This window comes from Alosa alosa, chromosome 18 (assembly GCF_017589495.1).
Source record: "Alosa alosa isolate M-15738 ecotype Scorff River chromosome 18, AALO_Geno_1.1, whole genome shotgun sequence".
NCBI lineage: Eukaryota > Metazoa > Chordata > Actinopteri > Clupeiformes > Clupeidae > Alosa > Alosa alosa.
The window spans coordinates 3,234,174-3,253,109 of record NC_063206.1 but is presented as its reverse complement, the minus strand read 5'-3'; the positions used below and the strand labels follow the sequence as shown (position 1 = coordinate 3,253,109).

Sequence of the window (18,936 nt, the reverse complement as noted above, 5' to 3'; positions counted from 1 at the left end):
CCCAGATAGCAATAGGTTGGTACTTGGGATCCTAGATAGCAATAGGTTGGTCTACTGGTATCCTAGATAGCAATAGGTTGGTCTACTGGGATCCTAGATAGCAATAGGTTGGTCTACTGGTATCCTAGATAGCAATAGGTTGGTCTACTGGGATCCTAGATAGCAATAGGTTGGTCTACTGGGATCCTAGATAGCAATAGGTTGGTCTACTGGGATCCTAGATAGCAATAGGTTGGTCTACTGGGATCCTAGATAGCAATAGGTTGGTCTACTGGTATCCTAGATAGCAATAGGTTGGTCTACTGGTATCCTAGATAGCAATAGGTTGGTACTTGGGATCCTAGATAGCAATAGGTTGGTCTACTGGTATCCTAGATAGCAATAGGTTGGTCTACTGGTATCCTAGATAGCAATAGGTTGGTCTACTGGGATCCTAGATAGCAATAGGTTGGTCTACTGGGATCCTAGATAGCAATAGGTTGGTCTACTGGGATCCTAGATAGCAATAGGTTGGTCTACTGGGATCCTAGATAGCAATAGGTTGGTCTACTGGGATCCTAGATAGCAATAGGTTGGTCTACTGGGATCCTATCTGATAGGTTGCGGTCCACTAGTGGGTTGCTGACCAACGCCCCACCATTTTGCCAGTTGCAGCCCAAAGACTTTCAGATTGGTCTACTGGGATCCTAGATATAAGATTGGTCTACTGGGATCCTAGATAGCAATAGGTTGGTACTTGGGATCCTAGATAGCAATAGGTTGGTACTTGGGATCCTAGATAGCAATAGATTGGTCTACTGGAGCCAGGCCTGGTTCTCCGCTGGCGTTTTGCTCATCAGGTTTTCAGCGGAGCGGTCCACTAGTGGATTGCTGACAAACGCCCCACCATTTTGCCAGTTGCGGCTCAAAGACTTACAGGTGAATCCATTGCTGCCAAAGTTTTAGCCAAATGTGCCTGTCAGCTGAAGTTTTTATATCGCAAGACAAAACTTTTAGCTTTCATATGCCCCAACATTCCAGACCAGTTATTTTCAGACAAAAGTTGACCTGTTTAAGTTTTTCCGCAAACCTTTTTTCCACTCAGCAACAATGTCTGTCTAAATGCATATATGAAAGAAGTGGACCATGATGTTGAGAAACGTTTTCAGAGCACCGTGACAACAACTCACTCCAACCTGACTGCAGGAGAAAAGTGGGCATACCAGTGGCTGAAAACGAATGATGATCTAGTTATCCAAGCAGCTGACAAAGGAGGAGCGATTGTCGTTTGGGGTAAGGAACAGTACATTTAATGAAGCTCTAAGACAGCTAAATGACCAACACTACTATGCCCCCCTTCAATCCAACCCTATCATTTCAATTACTAATGAACTGAAGAATTTGTTAGATGAGGCTTTGAAAAGAAATTGGATAACTACTAATGAATTGAATTTCCTTCTCCCAAAGGAGCCTCGACTGGCCACTTTTTACTTGCTGCCAAAGATACATAAGTGTCTCGAAACACCACCAGGCAGGCCTATCATTAGTGGCATTGACAGCATTGCTGAGCCAGTGTCTAAGTATATTGACTTTTTTATTAAACCTTTAACCAGCTCCCTTAAGGCATACCTTCAAGACACCACTGATGTATTGAAGAAACTGGAAGAAATTAAAAAAGTGAACAATGCTTTCCTGGTAACTATGGATGTTGAGACTCTGTATAGTAACATTGCACGATGAAGAGGGCTTAGAAGCCCTAAGACACTTTCTTCAACAAAGGCCTAATGCTGACTGCCCCCCTACAGATTTCTTAGTGGACCTAACAAACTGGACTTTAAGAAATAACATCTTTCTATTCCAGGACAAGCTCTATCGGCAAATCAAAGGCACTGCTATGGGCGTGGCCTATGCACCCAACTATGCTGGACTGTATTTGGGTCTGTGGGAAGAGAGGGACATTTACAGCCACATCAATCCCTTCAAACATTTAATAAAATGGTATGGGAGATATATCGACGACCTCTGTTTTATCTTTTCTGGGCCTGAAGATAAACTTGTTGCATTCCACCACTACCTGAACTCCACTAACTCCAACATCAGACTCAGTCTGGAAAATAGTGCCACAGAAATTAATTTTCTTGATTTGACAATCAGCATTGACACTGATGGCATTTTACACACTACAATTTACAGAAAAAGCACAGACAGGAACACCATTTTGAGGGCTGACAGTTTCCATCCTAAAAGTCTGATAACTAATATCCCATACGGCCAGTTTCAAAGACTGAGAAGGATATGTGATGAAGATGGGGACTTTGAACACCAGGCTGATGATATGTTTCACAGATTCAAACAAAGAGGCTATGAAAAGAAAGTTTTAGAGACGGCCTTTACTAAAACAAAATCTCTAAAGAGAAAACAACTGATGTCAAAGAGAACATGATTGAAATCACAACACGACACTAGAACATTTTTCTCTACACAATACAGCAACATGGCCTATAAAGTTAAAAATATAATCACACAAAACTGGGACATATTATTGAGCGATGACACCCTCTCCTCATTGTTTGCAGAACCTCCAAATGTCTCCTTTCGAAGGGCACCAACACTCAAAAACAGTTTGGTCAAAAGCCACTTACCAGCTGAGAAACCCAAGCTATACTTCCCTAAGCCAAAAGGCACCTACAGGTGTGGTGGCTGCAATCATTGTGATAACATTAAGAGGGAGGACAAGTTTGTGGATGTTTTTACACAGAGAGTCTTTTATTGTCGTGACTTTGCCAACTGTAACTCAACATTTGTGGTTTATAGATTGGAATGTGAATGTGGATGTTTTTATGTGGGCCGCACCAAACGAAAATTGCGTCAAAGACTGGCTGAACATAAGAATGCTATCAAAACGCAGAATCCCAACTATCCAATGGCTCAACACTACAAAAATGCTGGCCATACTAACCACATGACTCTAAAAGCCATGGCTATTGAAACTAGATGTACCGCGATAGCGGTACAAAATATGACCGCCGCTCAGTCCTGTACATCCGTTCCTGAAAATAAATCACACTTCAATTTGTCTCCATATTTTACTCCATCCCCCACTCTTGAAACTTTTGTGTATGCTTGTTTGGCATGCCTGAGTGTGTGTGTCTTGGCTGCACAGAAAGTAGCCTACTGGTGCTGAAAAGGTGAATAGATTGTAGAATAGCCAAAGAAGATGTAGAATTTAAAACCTTTAAAATCTCTAAACAATCACAAGTAGGGCAGTTCATCACAGTTCATCCATTGCAACTGGATTGATGAAAGGTCACTTACACCTGTAGGCTACATTGTATTTGGGAAAAGCAAAAGGTATCAGCATAATGTTATTTATTTATTTATTTTTTATGTATTTATAAACAAAAACATCTCTGTCAGTTCCATGCCGTTTTCAACAGCTATCAAAAACAAAGGTCATTTTTGGATGGATGGATTTTTTTTGTGAATGTTTCTTCTTCTACATAAGATTTTAGTCATCTTTAGTTCATGTAATACTTTATTGTCAATGCACAAATTAAGTAACAGTAGTCTGAAACGTTATTGTTAATGCACAAATTAAGTAACAGTAGCCTAGTCTGAAGCGAAGTGCTGTTTTACATCTAACCAGTGGTGCAAATAACTGACATGTCCAAATGGGCCTTGATGAAATGCGTCGCTAGACTGTTCATACACATTTTAGCGGGCCAAAGTTGAAGAGCTTTTTTTGTCCGTTATTGTTAGTGCAAATATAGGCTGATTCATGTTCCCTTGCATTGTTTAACTGAGGTCCATGGCTAGTCTGGCTTTCATCAGACCAAGCTCAATCTTTTAAGAAATCAAAAAAAAATAAATAGCGGGCAGATCAGGCTGGGTTCACCCAGCCCTAGTCCATAGGCACCCGATATTGTTTAATTTTCGATTGAGATATACACGCTCTGGCTATTCTAAATGCAAAAAATGCATCAGGGAGTTATGACAAAAGCGGTAACTAACAAACTAGATCTAATAGAAAGTTGTTAGCTTCCTAAGCTACAGGTAGGATTATAAGGTAGGCCTATTGACAACATAAATTGTCAATAGGCTATGCTGGCGACACAAATAAAATCTCCTTTGGAAACCAATGGCTTCGCCTTACAGTATCAAAGCGGACTTAAACTGTCATATCGTGGCGAAAAATTGTAATAACATTCAAGCAGCTCCATGAGTCAATGAAAGCAAATGAAGTAGCCACTTCTAAATGGGACCTACTACACAGTAGCTTAAGGTGTTTTGCTAAAACAGCCATAATGAAATGAAGGTGTCATTGTTTGGATACTTCACACACCGCGTGCTTTTTTTAATTTCACAGACTACAACTACCAAGCTGTAATCAAAGCACATCGATTCCCCTCTCACACCCTGCACGCACTTAAAACAAAATAAACAGGCGTCTCAGTCTCCGCATGTATAGGCAAAACTGCATCAGACCGGTGTAGCGTTGGTAAATCTTCCATTGCACAGAATGATTTTGTAGCACGTGCAATAAATGACAGTCGAAAAGATACAAACAGTGCTGCTATCAATTTGCTTGGTATAACCGCATTTATAGTTTTCTACAAATGCAATAAATCAAATGCCTCCATCACTCAACCAAGCTAGCGGTAACATTACCTAGGTCCTTATTGATATTACAAGATTAACATTACCTGCAGTAAAACCAAGCATGTCCGATAAACATCCTCAGATTTATTTAAACTTCAAGAAGAAATGGGAATTACACTTCATGTGAACTATCGTCCTATCCCACCATTAGATGTTAAGCTGTCGGTAAATGACCAGTCCTTCAGTATGAATGGCGTCCATTGTTTTTGAACCCAACCCCGTAACTTCCAACAAAATTATGTCTCACTGCAGCGATGTGCCATCTAGTGGACAAGCGACTACTTCCTGCGTATACTGAAAATGCAGCCATGATGATGATGATGAATATTTATTTTGGCTTTCTTTTAATCCTACTGATTTTTCATTTTTATGCACATGTGTGCAAATCACAAATGAGTGATTATGAGCCAGGTTTATGTTGGCCATCCCAAGACCAACATACCATAAAATATTCACAGAGAACTGTGTCTGCCCTACCCTCCTTTCGGGGTCCAGTCCAGCGGGGGCTGCAGATGAAAACGAAAAATGACGGTTCCATGCTATCCATATGGGGGTACATGCTCACCAAGTTTTGTGTACCCCGGTCTTTCAGTGTCCCGGGAATCCTTGTTGGTGTACGTCACTAAATGTACACATAAATTATTTTATTGTAAGGCCCCCCCATGAACGAAAGTACACAAAACTTGGCATGCATTCAGAGGGTGTCATAATGATCCTACACTTTTAATTTTGTGCAGTTTTGACCTTGTCAGCCAGAGATATTGAGATGAAAACACCTAATTTTTTGCTTTTAATTTTTAACTAGGTGGCGCTATACATGAAATAAGTGGTAATGGGATGGGTTGACATGCCCCCCAAAGACCAACATACAAAAAAAAGGTGGACCTCCTAGGCCCTACGGTTCTCGAGATATTCACAGAAAACTGTCTCCGGCCACCTACAGGCCAGTTGGTGTATAGTAACATAAATTAATTTATTGTGTGGCCCCCCATGAACGGAATTCCACAAAACTTGGCGTGCATACAGAGGGTGTCATAATGATCCTACACTTCAATTTCGTGCAGTTTTGACTATGTTAGGTCACAGATACCTTCAATTACACCACCTCATTTTTACTTTTTGTGTTTAACTAGGTGGCGCTATACATGAAATGAGTGGTTATGGAATGCGTTGACATGGCCCCTTGAGATCAACATACAAAAAAATAATGGTCCTCCTAAACCTTACGGTTCTCGAGATATTCACAGAAAACTGTGTCTGCCCTACCCTCCTTTCGGGGGGGTGCAGTCCAGCGTGGGGGCTACAGATCAAAACGAAAAACGATGGTTCCATGCTATCCATATGGGGTTACATGCCCACCAAGTTTGTCTACCCCGGTCTTTCAGTGTCCCAGGAATCATTGACGGAAATTTGGACATCGAAAAGAAAAAAAAAAAAAAAAAAAAAAGAAAATCTGACTAAACCTATATGACCGCCGCTTCGCTGCGCGGCGGTCATAATAATTCCAAAAGCACCAGGGGAGACAGACTGAAACGGCTCTTACAGAGGAAACTTTTTTGATCCATGTTGGAGGGCCACATCCTATCCTGGACTAAATGAGGAAATTGACTTTTCTCCTTTTCTATGAAGTACCCCTTGTTTGCCTACTGTCTTATTTTTAAGTCTGTAATGTTATATCATGGACTGCCTTATATGTGATACTGCTACTGAATGTGATGACTCTTAATGAACATTGCCATAGTCTTCTAATATTCAAAGGCTACACTATGTTTACCTGTTTGCCTGTGCCCAGGCACCTATAGTTGTCTGTATCCAGGCACTTTGCGAATTAGGACTTAGGACTTGGCCTCTCTCAGTGCATTTTTGAAACTGAGAGCTTATCTGGGTCCTATTAGATAGTAGACAGTTCTGTTATTTTCTGTTATTATTTGTTATTGTATATTGTCTATTGTGCAAAATGGTGATGGGACTTTTATGTTTCAAAAGCATTTCACAATGCACTGATTCTGATTGGCCATTCCACTTTGTCACATGACCAGGGTTGGGTCAGATTACTTTGAAATGTAATCCATTACTGACTACAAATTACATGGTAATTTTTGTAATCAGTAACGTAATCAGTTGGATTACCAAAAACATGTAACGTAATCTGATTACTTTAGGATTACTTTAGGATTACTTCAATAAATATGCCCATTAAGTAAAAGACGCCACCACAGAATTGATGAAATAATTCTCATTCTATTTTTCTCCACTCTTCTCTAAACATGCTCAACTCAGCTTAACCTTTATAAGGACACACCTGGACAAAGAATTTAGCTTTCGCTTTTTTTGACCCAGGGACATGGCCTGAGATAAAATAGGGAAAAGGGAAGCATTAAACCCAAATCACACCATGTCTATTTCAATTGTGGGGGGTGAGAAAATTATTATTTTGGGATGTTTTTAAACCAGGGGGACCTGGTGACTTTCTTAAAGTAAACAGTAACACTAAAACAAGAGGCTACATTAAGATTAGGAGGAAAAGATCAGGCAGTGTGCCAAGAGACCTGCCCCAATAGTATGTAAGTTAGTAAGTAAGTATATCTTTTGATCCTGTGAGGGACATTTGGTCTCTGCATTTACCCCAATCCGTGAATTAGTGAAGTCGAACCGGCAAGCCCAAAGGCCGAAGCCCTAACCAGTAGGCCATGGCTGCCCCAAAAGGCAGCATTTGAACATTAGACCACACAATGATCCAAAACATACAGCCAAACAAGGCAAGGAATGGTTAACAGAGAACAATATCAACATTTTAGAGCGGACCTCAATCTGTCAAAAAAGTGAGCACAAGGCCAAAGTGATGGCAAATAATTGTTCCTGATTGCTGCTAAAAAGGTGCCGTCTACAATCATTGTGGAGACATGAAGAGGCTTGGTGGGTATTATGAACCATTTTGAGAGCTGTGGTGGTAAATAAAGATGTTTCCAGTGATTGTTTAAAAAGGGTATGAATAATTTTGAACACGCAATTTTTGCTGGATAAAAAAAAAGTTAAAAAAAAGATAAAAACACTTTTTTTTTTATTCCATGTTTTTTACCACATTGTCTTGTAACCTTTTGGCATGTGCAAGTGTAATTTTAAGTAAGAACAAACATATTGGTCAAGAGAAAATCAATATTTGCCAGGGGTGTAAATATTTTTGTTCTTAACTATATCTTAAAAAAGTCTAAAAAGTGAAAGTCTTGTCAAATAAAAAGATAGCTAGGCTATCATAAAAAAAGTTGTATTGTTTGCATGATAAAATGTAATCAGGTAATCCCCAACAATGTAACTGTAATCTGATTACACATTTTTTTTATTGTAATCTGGGTTGAATATAGTTACTTGATTTTTGTAATCTGATTACGTAATCCAGATTACATGTAATCCGTTACTACCCAACCCTGCACCTTTGTAAGCACCTTTGTAAGAAGTAACAAAGTTTGCCCTGATGAAGACTGATTTGCAGTCGAAACGTGTGGCGTTATCCCTTAAAATAAAGGATTTTTAACTTTTTTCATCAACATCAGTGTGCCTTGGATTTTTAAGACTACCTACCTTCAACAAGGAACCTATGGGACCTTCACACTTTGGGGATAGTCACAAGCTAAAAATTGAAGTTCTCATGTCCTTTCTGATGAGCACCTGATGTTTTCTTCAAACAATTGACCCAACACAGCACTCTCCTTTTCTTCAATTTTGAAAGCTTTTAGATGTTTCTGTAAAGAAATGATTGGTATTAACTCTGATCCAATATTGTGTGGATTTTGCTTGCTCTGCATGGTTTTCTGGGTTAACTGTAAAACTTAAAAACAAATTCCAAGTGCTCCAAAACAATGTAATTCGGTACCTGTTAAATGCCCCCCCGTATTCATATTGGTAGGGAGGAGTTTAATAGAGCTGGTCTACTACCTGTACATCTAAGAGTAGAACAACTTAAGCTAAATCATATTGTTAATGGTCATGCCCCCAAATATTTGTGCTCTAATGTAACCATGGTCCACACGCAGCATAGTTATAACACTAGAGTCAGCATCCTCTCCTGCATAGTTCCTAGAGCTAATAATGCAGTTAAAAATTCTTTCTTTTACACTGATATCAAGGCATGGAATAGTTTGCCTACTGCTACTAAACTCCTATCATCACGGGGGATTTTTTAAAAGACAGGTCAAGCATCTTTTATGGATTAAGGTAAATATTCATTGATGAATTGGATAGTTTTTACGCATTTTTGCTCCTTTTTATTTGGTTTCATGTGATGGTTTTTTGTTGTCCTTTTTTCCGCTCCTAATACTGTTTAGACTTTTTAGGATGCTGTTTCCCCTCTTTTTTGCTCCTAATACAGTTTGTCTGTGTCTTGTCTATTTGTTTCCTGTCTGTAACATCTGTGTGTAACACCTAGGACCATGCTGGACATAAGTATGTTACTTTACCATGTCATCCTTTGGATTACTGTTTTATCGTCTTAGATCCAGAAATAAATCAAATCAAAACAAATCAGTTATACGTCTTCCTTTATTTTAATAGCAAGTGTTTTGCTTAATATCACAAGTTACGTAAATGAAAGGTGCTGATGGTCCAGAAGCAGGGATGGATTATTGAACGGGCCTACCGGGCCCAAGCCCAAGGGCTCAGGGGGCCCTGAAGCTCAAGCCTCTGTGTGAAGTCACTACTATATTCTCCACCCCTGATATTTGAATAGGGCCCCTTAGTCAGATAACACAGATTATGTAATGTGATATGTCTTATTAGGGCCCCTAAATCATATTCTATGGGTTATGTTATTCAACCATGATATCTGAATGGTTATGTCTATTTGTAAGTCTCAATGTGTCAATTTCTTTCCCCAAAACTTGCCAGAACTCATCATTTAAGGGGTTGTTTTTCTTTTGGGGTGGCATGCCCCCGGGACCCCACTAGAATTGCTGAGTTACCATACTGAAGTAAGCAGGGGGACCCTTTTTATGTCTGTGCCCAGGGGCCCAGTGGCTCATAATCCGTCCATGTCCAGAAGCAGGCGGTCTGGTGGTCAGATATCTGCAAATCTGATTTTACTATTTGTGATGGAACAAAGCAATCACAAATTATTTTTAGTCTCATAAATGAGTGAAGAGCTTTATCCAAATACTAATTTCAAATGCCCATATGAAATTCCATCAGGTGTATAAACAACAGTTGATGTGATGGTGATGTGTCTCTAACAAGTCCATGGTTTTGTACCGTGAAAGGATATCATTCTGTAGGCTAGTCTTTTAAAGTCGTCCTTGGCATGGTAAGGCCGGTTTAAAAAAAAAAAAAACGTTTTCCAAGGTGAGCGACCTTCTGTCGAGTGCGCACCAAAAGCTGCGGTGTGATGTTCAGCGATAACCCACTCCAACACTTCGCGGGGCGCATGCTGTGGAATGAGAAACATTCCGCGCCAGAACAGCCTCGAGGGGAGGGGCCGGGCCGGGAGGACCAACAGTCGGAAAGTAGCAAAGTCGACTTCCTTTCCTGAGAGGTGTCGACCGGCCGAAACCGCGAAGAAGCGCCCAGACTGTGTGGCTCAATCCTCCACGCCGTCATTTAAATGTCTAATTAAGTGCGCCATCCGCAGCAAGGCCGTTGAAGCTAGAGTGGGTTTAGTGACGAGAGTGAGGAGGAGGGAGAGGAGAAGAGCAGCTGAAGTGCGCGTTTCTTCTGAAAAAGAGCTAATGATTCCTGCAGGAAAGTGAACAAGGACGTTTCTTCTCGTAGGGATTACATGGTGTAGCGGTCTCGCGACCTAGGAAAAAACAGAAATCATAGTTTCTGTTTGATGACCGAAAGAAAATCGGCGAAAGACACAATAATATCAGGTAACGTTATAGACCATTTTTGCATTCTCTGTAAGTGCTCTGACCTGTAATGATTTAATTGCTGCAGCAGAGCGCAGTAGGCTATACTTAGTTGGCCAAATATCTTATGCAGTGCGCAGGATACCGTTAAGCGAACGATTTTTCGCTGAGAATAAGGAGTGGCTTTTATCCACTCTATTTCGTAGTATGAAATGCGTCTCTCGGACATTCAGTTCAATACTCAACAAGTAAACATGACCGGCCTGTGTAGACTACATTATTCCTGGAAAGTGAATACTAGTTAAGAGTTCGAGACCATGTCCACTGCCGCAATGGCTTGTCGCTCTGCACCTTGGACATTATATTAATCTATATGAAGCACGATGCGCTGCTTCATGGCAGGTATCTGTCTTTTTGGCGTTTTGGGGTAGCTGCTGAAGGCGTGTTTATCGGGGGGTTTCTGATTAATGCGTAGACGGGACGGTCGAGTTTCACAGCGATGCTGGCGATGCAGAGTTTGGTCACGTGGTACGCCTCTAGGGAGCTTTGACTCAATGCAGCAAAAGTCTGCACGCCTCATCATTCCAGGTGAGGTGGACCTGGAACGCAGCACTGGCCACATTGCACAAGAGGTTCAGGTTGTACACGCTACCAATACACTACGCATTTGTGCATTTATACCCACAAGGAGCGACCTTTTTAGAGCCAACTGGCCGCCCTGATGACATTGGTGTGTTGCTGCTACTGATATTTTTTCCTAGGGAGTTAAAACGGAAATGAACGTGTCGTTATTATTTTCAACAATCGTAAGCTATTTCAGTGACATTGAAACTCCGAGTAATGGTAAAGGATGGACGGCCACTGTCCTTTTGAAGGGCGGTTGAGCCTCTGACGGCTGCTGTGATGCAATACGGGAGGAGCATCGCATCTCGCTCTTGATGCAGCTTTCAGCATGCTAAATTGTGCCCACCCAGACAGATGGAAGCGATTGAATGCTGAATCGAGTCCACGCTGGGCCATTTCAGTTAGCGCGAATATCTCAGCACCACCTTCCGCGTTTTTATCAGAAACGCAAACGGGCACGTCGTGAAAATCACCACGCTGCCAAAGTGCTTGTAGGCTGACACATGAGTGAAACGGCCCAGGATGTGCCGTCTGGATGTTGTCCAACATAAAAAGGTGACACGTACTTGTTAATGGAGTTGTCGTGCAGTATTTGCATAGCATTGTTTAACCTGCGAACACGTCCTGCAGACCATTTGCTATCTGCGTCCTGGACTGTGGACTATCTCTCCACTTCTATTAGCTGTGCTGTATCCCCACGGTAAATGTCCCATGGTGACTAAATAGAAATGCGGCGGAGAGACGTGTCATTAGTAGCTGCGCTTGTTTTCTCCAGTGTCCTGTACAGTACGTCCATCTCGTCCCCGCAGTGGCTCTTTGGGCAGAGACACACAAAGAGGCCTTTGTCTGGACGAGCAGACCGAGCAGGGTGCTGCGCTGCGCCCCAGACCTAAGTCACGTAGCCTAGCGCAGGATAAAAGGGCTGTGATTTCCTGATTGAGGATCAGCGAGGCGAGAGAAGCTCATTAAAGTCCTGCATTTGCATCCAGGCATTTTCGCACTTCTTATCCACTTTCCTCGGAGGTGTTGCAACGTGTTCCCCTTAGGTACACGTCAATTCTCAAACTGTAGACTACTTGGAAGGCCTAGTCCTTTTGGAATAGCCAGACCAGCTGTTATTGTGTATTCCTCAAATGTCTAGAGATAACCTCCCTCCCCCAAGGTAATCACCTAGGGAGCACACAGAGCGCTAAACACATGAAAAAAATGTGCTGCCAATATCATGTGTAATTAGCAGTTTAAAACATTGGGCTATGGCTTCCCTCTCAGTATCAGCTGAGGTAGCCTGTAGTTTTCTCATGTGCCTCAGCCCAAAAGAAATGAGGGTGATACTGCGAAGAGAGGTGATTGGCTTACCCTGGTCCTGTGGGAGTGACCACTTATCTCCAGAAGAACGCTTTACTGTATACGTATTGCTTCTGAAGTTTCATAATGTTTTGAGATCAGCGGTAACTCCCCAAGTTACCTGGGAGAGCCAGTCACTCTCTGTAGTTTACCCTTCTGCCATGGAGGTGTGGTGAACTGATAGCGTCGTCACCTGCCTGGCAGTCTAGCAGTGAAGTGCTGATACAGCAGACCATGGCACATCTTGGTTGTTCATGACGACACTATGCAAAAGCGTTCTTGTTTTGAAGGTATTTTTGGAATAAACGTTCAACTTTCTGTCTAAAAAGATAACAGTGCAGCTCTGATGCAGGCCTGTGAAAAGTCTCCTCTTCAGCGCTGCCACATGCTGATTGGCCCGGTTCTTCAGCGCTGCCACATGCTGATTGGCCCGGCTCTTCAGCGCTGCCACATGCTGATTGGCCCGGCTCTTCAGCGCTGCCACATGCTGGCTCTTCAGCACTGCCACATGCTGATTGGCCCGGCTCTTCAGCGCTGCCACATGCTGATTGGCCCGGCTCTTCAGCTGCCACCACATCTGATTGGTCTGCTCTTCAGCTGTGCCACATGCTGATTGGCCCGGCTCTTCAGCGCTGCCACATGCTGATTGGCCCGGCTCCAATCCTCTCCCGAAGCATTATCTTAAACATCTGTAATGCTGTGTGTCTACTCGTGCTTATATGGAAGCAAAGCATCCCTTGCACCACACAGACGTTAGTTCTTGAGGCTTACAGAACCAGCATCGCTCTTGTTAATGTCATTAGATCCGTTGTGGATTCCCCGAATCACAGGTGAGATGTGGAGCACAGCTGGGCTGCATCTCTATAATGTGTAGTGCCAATGGATGACGAAAAATGGTGTTGGTTATGTTGTTGTTATGTTTTTGTGTGGAGATGTTGCGTTGAACTTGTGCTATTGTGAGGATGTTGTGCTGAACTTGTGCTATTGTGTTGCGCGTGCTGTGCTGTAATATGTGTGCCAGGCTGTATTATTGCTGTGCTGTGCAGTAACAGGCTATGTTGTGTGCTATTGGCCAGCTGTGCTGTGCTGCTGTGCAGGTGTGGCTGTGCTGTATTGCTGTGCTGGCTGTTGCTGTGCTGTATCAGGTGTGCTGTGTTGCTGTTGCCAGGCCAGTGCTGTGCTGTATTAGGCTGTGCCAGGCCTGGCCAGACAGGCCAGTGCCGTGTGCTGTGCTGTATTGTGCTGTGCTGTATTGCTGTGCTGTGATGTGTTGTGCCAGTGTGCAGTGCTGTGGTGCTGTGCTGTGCTGTGGCCCGGCAAGCGCTGCCACATACTGATTGGCTCTTCAGCTCAGACAGGGGCCTCTCCCGAACATTATCTTAAACATCTAATGCTGTGTTGTGTTATGCAAAGCATCCCTTGCACCAGGGCGTTAGTTCTTGAGGCTTACAGAACCAGTATTCTTGTTAATGTCATTAGATCCAGTGGATTCCCGAACCCACAGGTGAGATGTGGAGCACAGCTGGGCTGCATCTCTATAATGTGTAGTGCTTAATGGATGAGAAAAAATGGTGTTGTTGTTATGTTGTGTGGTATGCTTTTGTGCTGTGAGATGTTGTGTTGAACTTGTGCTATTGTGTTATGCCGTGCTGTGCTGTGCTGTATTGTGTGCTGTGCTGTGCTGTGTGCTGTGCTGTATTGTGTGCTGTGCTGTGCTGTATTGTGTGCTGTGCTGTGCTGTGCTGTATTGTGCTGTGCTGTATTGTGTGCTGTGATGTGTTGTGTGCCGTATTGTGCTGTGCTGTATTGTGTGCTGTGCTGTGCTGTGCTGTGCTGTGTTGTGTGCTGTGCTGAGTGCTGAGCAGTGGAGAGGAGCTGGCTGCCCTGGTGGAGGTGATGCAGTGTAGCGTGTGATGACAGCAGCTCCTGCCCACACCCAGCGCTCCCTCTGGGGCAGACCCATGCACCTCCCACTGCTCCTCTGGGGCAGACCCATGCACCTCCCTCTGCTCCTCTCCGCTCCGCTCCGCTCCTCTCCTCAGACCCATGCACCTCCCTCTGCTCCTGTCCTGCCCACACCCCAGCTCTCCCTCTTGGACAGCACTAACTGCACCTGTGCACTCCTCCTCTCTTCTCTCCTCCTCTCCTCTCCTCTCTCCTCTCCTCTTCTCCTCTCTCCTCCTCTCTCCTCTCCTCTCCCCTCCTCTCTCCTCTCCTCCTCTCCTCCTCTCTCCTCTCCTCTCTCCTCCTCGCTCCTCTCCTTTCTCCTCCCCTCCTCTCCTCTCCTCCTCTCCTCCTCCTCTCTGCTCTGCTTAGCTGGGCTCCACTGCACTGTAATGGAGTCAGACTGGATGTGGGCCAGAACCCACCATTTACCAATTAGGGCTCCATACACCCCCACCCCACCCAACCACCTTCTGTCCCTTCTGTGTAAGCAGCCTGTATGTATGTATGTATGTACATGTATGTATGTATGTATGTATGTATGTCTACATGTATGTATGTATGTATGTATGTATGTATGTATGTATGTACAGTATGTATGCATGTATGTGTGTGTGTATGTATATGTTCATGTATGTGTGTATGTATGTGATGTGCATGTATGCATGTATGCATGCAAGTCCCTATGTGTTACACAAGCAGCCTCGTGTGCAGCTGAGGATCTGTCTGTAGTAGGTGTGGTCAGGCGTGCTCAGCTGCAGGTCCATCTGGAATAGGTGTGGTCAGGCAGTCAGCAGCATCGTGGTCACTGTCTAATCCATGCGTCTCTATGCCTCTGCCTATCTCTCACTCTCTCACACACATACACTCACATACACACACACACACACACGTCTCTATGGGGACTCTCCCTCTCTCTCACTCTCTCTCTCTTTCTCTCTCTCTCTCACATCACACACACACACACACACACACACACATTATTTATTGCTCTTTCTCCCTCCTTTATCTCCCTCCCTGCTTCTCTATCTTTCCCTGTCCCTCCCTGTCTGCTTGCCTCATTCTCAGGTCCTGTCTTTGCTCTCTTGTGTGTGTGTGTGTGTGTGTGTGTGTGTTTGTGTTTGTGTTTGTGTTTGTGTTTGTGTGTTGTGTGTGTGTGTGTGTAATTAGACAAAGTCCTCCGAACATCAATCACTTGTGTTCTCAGTGACTTATCCCCCCCATCAGAGACTCCTGTCAGATGTGTGTGAGTGGTGTGAGCTGTCCAATTGAAAGGTTGACAGCCAATCACATTTCTGGACTCGGGGAACTAGCCAGTAAGAGTGTTTGACCACAGGCCAGGCCTGCCCTCTTCTCCACTGTAAACAGCACTCTTTTACTTTCACTTTGGATGGTAATAACCAGTGACCATATATAGCCACTGGTAATGACCCCAGCAGAATGCCCCCTTCAAGTGTTGAAATCACAGACCATTCCAGATCTGTGGGGTAGAATGGAGAGAATCACTAGCCCGGGTTTTCCCATGCTGTCTTGCACACGATGAGGTCTGGCGTTAGCCAGGCTAGAGAATCACTGGAAACCATGACAGGAACTATAAGGACTGAAAGCTATCATTTGGAAACCATGACAGGAACTATAAGGAACGAAAGCTATCATTTGGTCTCAGGTTGGCTCAGACATTTGAAAGGTCCAAAACTGAAAAGTTACACCTGACATTAATACATTTTATATATTGTGCATGAATACATGCATGAGCAAAAACAACAAGTTCCACACAAACAAGTAGGGATGCACGATATATCGGCGGCCGATATATTATTAGCCGATAAGTGAAAAAATGAAAATATTATTATCGGTCCGATAACAGAATTCTGGCCGATAATTTGTGCCGATATTTTTTAAAGTCCTAATTTAGGCCTACGTAAGGTCCGTCCTGCTACACTGAGCTACTTGAGCTTGGTTGGCTATACTTTTTCCTCAATATAATGTTAGCGGTGTGAATGTATTTCACCACTCTAACAAAATCTGTGGATATGCGTTCATTTGGGAATCTGTGCATCTCAAAATCCTCTCGTGAAGGACCCGCCATTTAACCTTAACAGAGCGGAGCTCAGCCCTATCTAGAGCCGTCTTGTGCTGATGTGTTTGCACTTTACCGCACTGGTCGGGGAAACAAATAAACAAACTCGTAAACCTAAGTTTCCCTCACAAACTCTGATTTGGTCGCTATACTGTAGCTTATTCCATTCCAAGATGTTATGAGCCGCTAGTCCTAAAATGAAAACGATTCAAACTCTCTAGCCACTTACTCGCAATTCACTGACGTCAGGTTCACTTAAAGGAGCCACACATACTGTAGGGCTAGGCTACTGTTATGTTTTTGGCTGCCGTACTATTGAGGACTATTATGAGTTCTGTCCATCATTTGGTGGTAGGTAAAATTACTGCAATAAAATTATGCTTATTAAATGCTTTCCCCAAATCACTTTTTTACATTTTTTTTTTTTTCAAGAGTAATATTATCGGTTATCGTATCGGTATCGGCCAAAACAAACCAATACATATCGGTTATTGTTATCGGTCCTAAAATTCCATATCGGTGCATCTCTACAAACAAGACATACACATGCCTTTTCACACAAGCAAGACATACATATGCCTTTCCACACAAGCAAGACATACACATGCCTTTTCAATACACAATTTTAAAAGAATAAACACACCAAACAAAATCTACATACATGTGAAATGCATATAGAATATACATAAAGTACATACATACCTTCCTGCCTACCCCCCAACACACACACACACACACACACACAAAGAAAATGCTGTCGCAGGCACAATAAAAACCGTTTCTCAGATGAAATACTGGGGGCCGATGAAGATGCTCCTTTTGTCTAAATCAATACAGCCCTGCTGAAAGAGCCCCCCACACACACACACACACCCTCATCGGAGCACAGAACACACACACACACACACACACACACACACACACCCTCATTGGAGCAGAGAATACACACACACACACACACCCTCATTGGAGCACAGAACACACACACACACACACACACAGAGCAGAGAATACACACACACACACACACCCTCATCAGAGCAGAGAACACACACACACACACACACACACACACACCCTCATCGGAGCAGAGAACACACACACACACACACACACACACTCTTATCGGAGCACAGAACACACACACACACACACACACATACACCCTCATCGGAGCAGAGAACACACACACACTCTTATCGGAGCACAGAACACACACACACACACTCTTATCGGAGCACAGAACACACTGTTCTCTTCCCCCTTCTTCAACTTCACATTCACTTCAAGAGGGTTTTAGCTGATTGCCTTCACAGGTCTGCTCATCTCTGATGTGTGTGTGTGTGTGTTGGGTAAAAGTGGTATGGGGATGCAGGGGGTCATCTGTCAGATGAAGAATGGGAGAATGGGAGGGGGAAATTGGGGGTGTGGGGTGTCTGTGTTGGTGGCAATTTGAGGCCATTTGGGAGATTATCTCTGCTAGAGGGAGAGGAGGGAGGGATGGAGAGAGGGAGAGAGGAGGGAGGGAGAGAGATGAAAAAAAAGGAGGGAGGAGGAGGAGATAGAGGAGGAAGGGAAAAGGAGAAGGAGGAGGAGGGAGGGAGAGAGATGGAGAGAGGAGAGGAGGGAGGGAGAGAGATGGAGATAGAGGAGGAAGGGATGGAGAGAGGGAGAGAGGAGGGAGGGAGAGAGATGGAGAGAGGAGGGAGGGATGGAGAGAGATGGAGATAGGAGGAGGAAGGGAGGGAGAGGAGGGAGGGAGAGAGATGGAGATAGAGGAGGAAGGGATGGAGAGGGAGAGAGGAGGGAGGGAGAGAGATGGAGAGAGGAGGGAGAGATGGAGATAGAGGAGGAAGGGATGGAGAGAGGGAGAGAGGAGGGAGGGAGAGAGGAGGAAGGGAGAGGAGGGAGGGATGGAGAGAGAGGAGGGAGAGAGAGAGAGGAGGGAGGGAGGGAGAGAGGAGGGAGGGATGGAGAGGAAGGACTGAGATGGAGGGAAGAGGGTCTCTGACAATGTCCCCCTCCTCTCTAAGGTCAGAGAGTCCGTCATGCGCCGTAGGAGAGGGATACAGACGGAATATCTGGACTAGTGTCAGCGCGTCCTCCAGGGCACTGTAGACTAACCCCCCCACACACACACACACACAGAAACACACAAACACACCAGTTCCCTAGCCAAAACCTCCACCCCACACACACACACCAGCTCCCTCGCACAAACCTCCACCCACCAGCTCATCCACCCAGACACTAGGCCTGGGGCGGCGATATGATAGTATCAGTTATCGGGCCCGCAATGCAATATCACTATGATGCTTTATAGAGTATCACGGGCCCGCAATGCAATATCACTATGATGCTTTATAGAGTGTCACGGACCCGCAATGCAATATCACTATGATGCTTTATAGAGTATCACAGGCCCGCAATGCAATATCACTGGGATCCTTTATATTTTATGATGCAGCA

General features: G+C 44.0%; 1 protein-coding gene across 4 annotated transcripts in view; it reads left to right on the top strand.

Annotated features, from left to right (window-relative positions):
* Positions 1 to 10,127: 10,127 nt before the first annotated feature.
* Positions 10,128 to 18,936, top strand: part of hspa12a (heat shock protein 12A) — a 78,141-nt gene continuing 69,332 nt past the window's right edge. For 3 of the 4 annotated variants that reach the window (XM_048270024.1, XM_048270026.1, XM_048270023.1), the window contains exon 1: positions 10,128 to 10,496. In XM_048270024.1, coding sequence (XP_048125981.1) covers positions 10,457 to 10,496 — 40 coding nt within the window. In that variant the 5' untranslated portion in view covers positions 10,128 to 10,456. Of the gene's footprint in view, positions 10,497 to 13,179; positions 13,274 to 18,936 lie in introns of those variants that run through there. The other variant, XM_048270025.1, reaches the window with a different exon arrangement.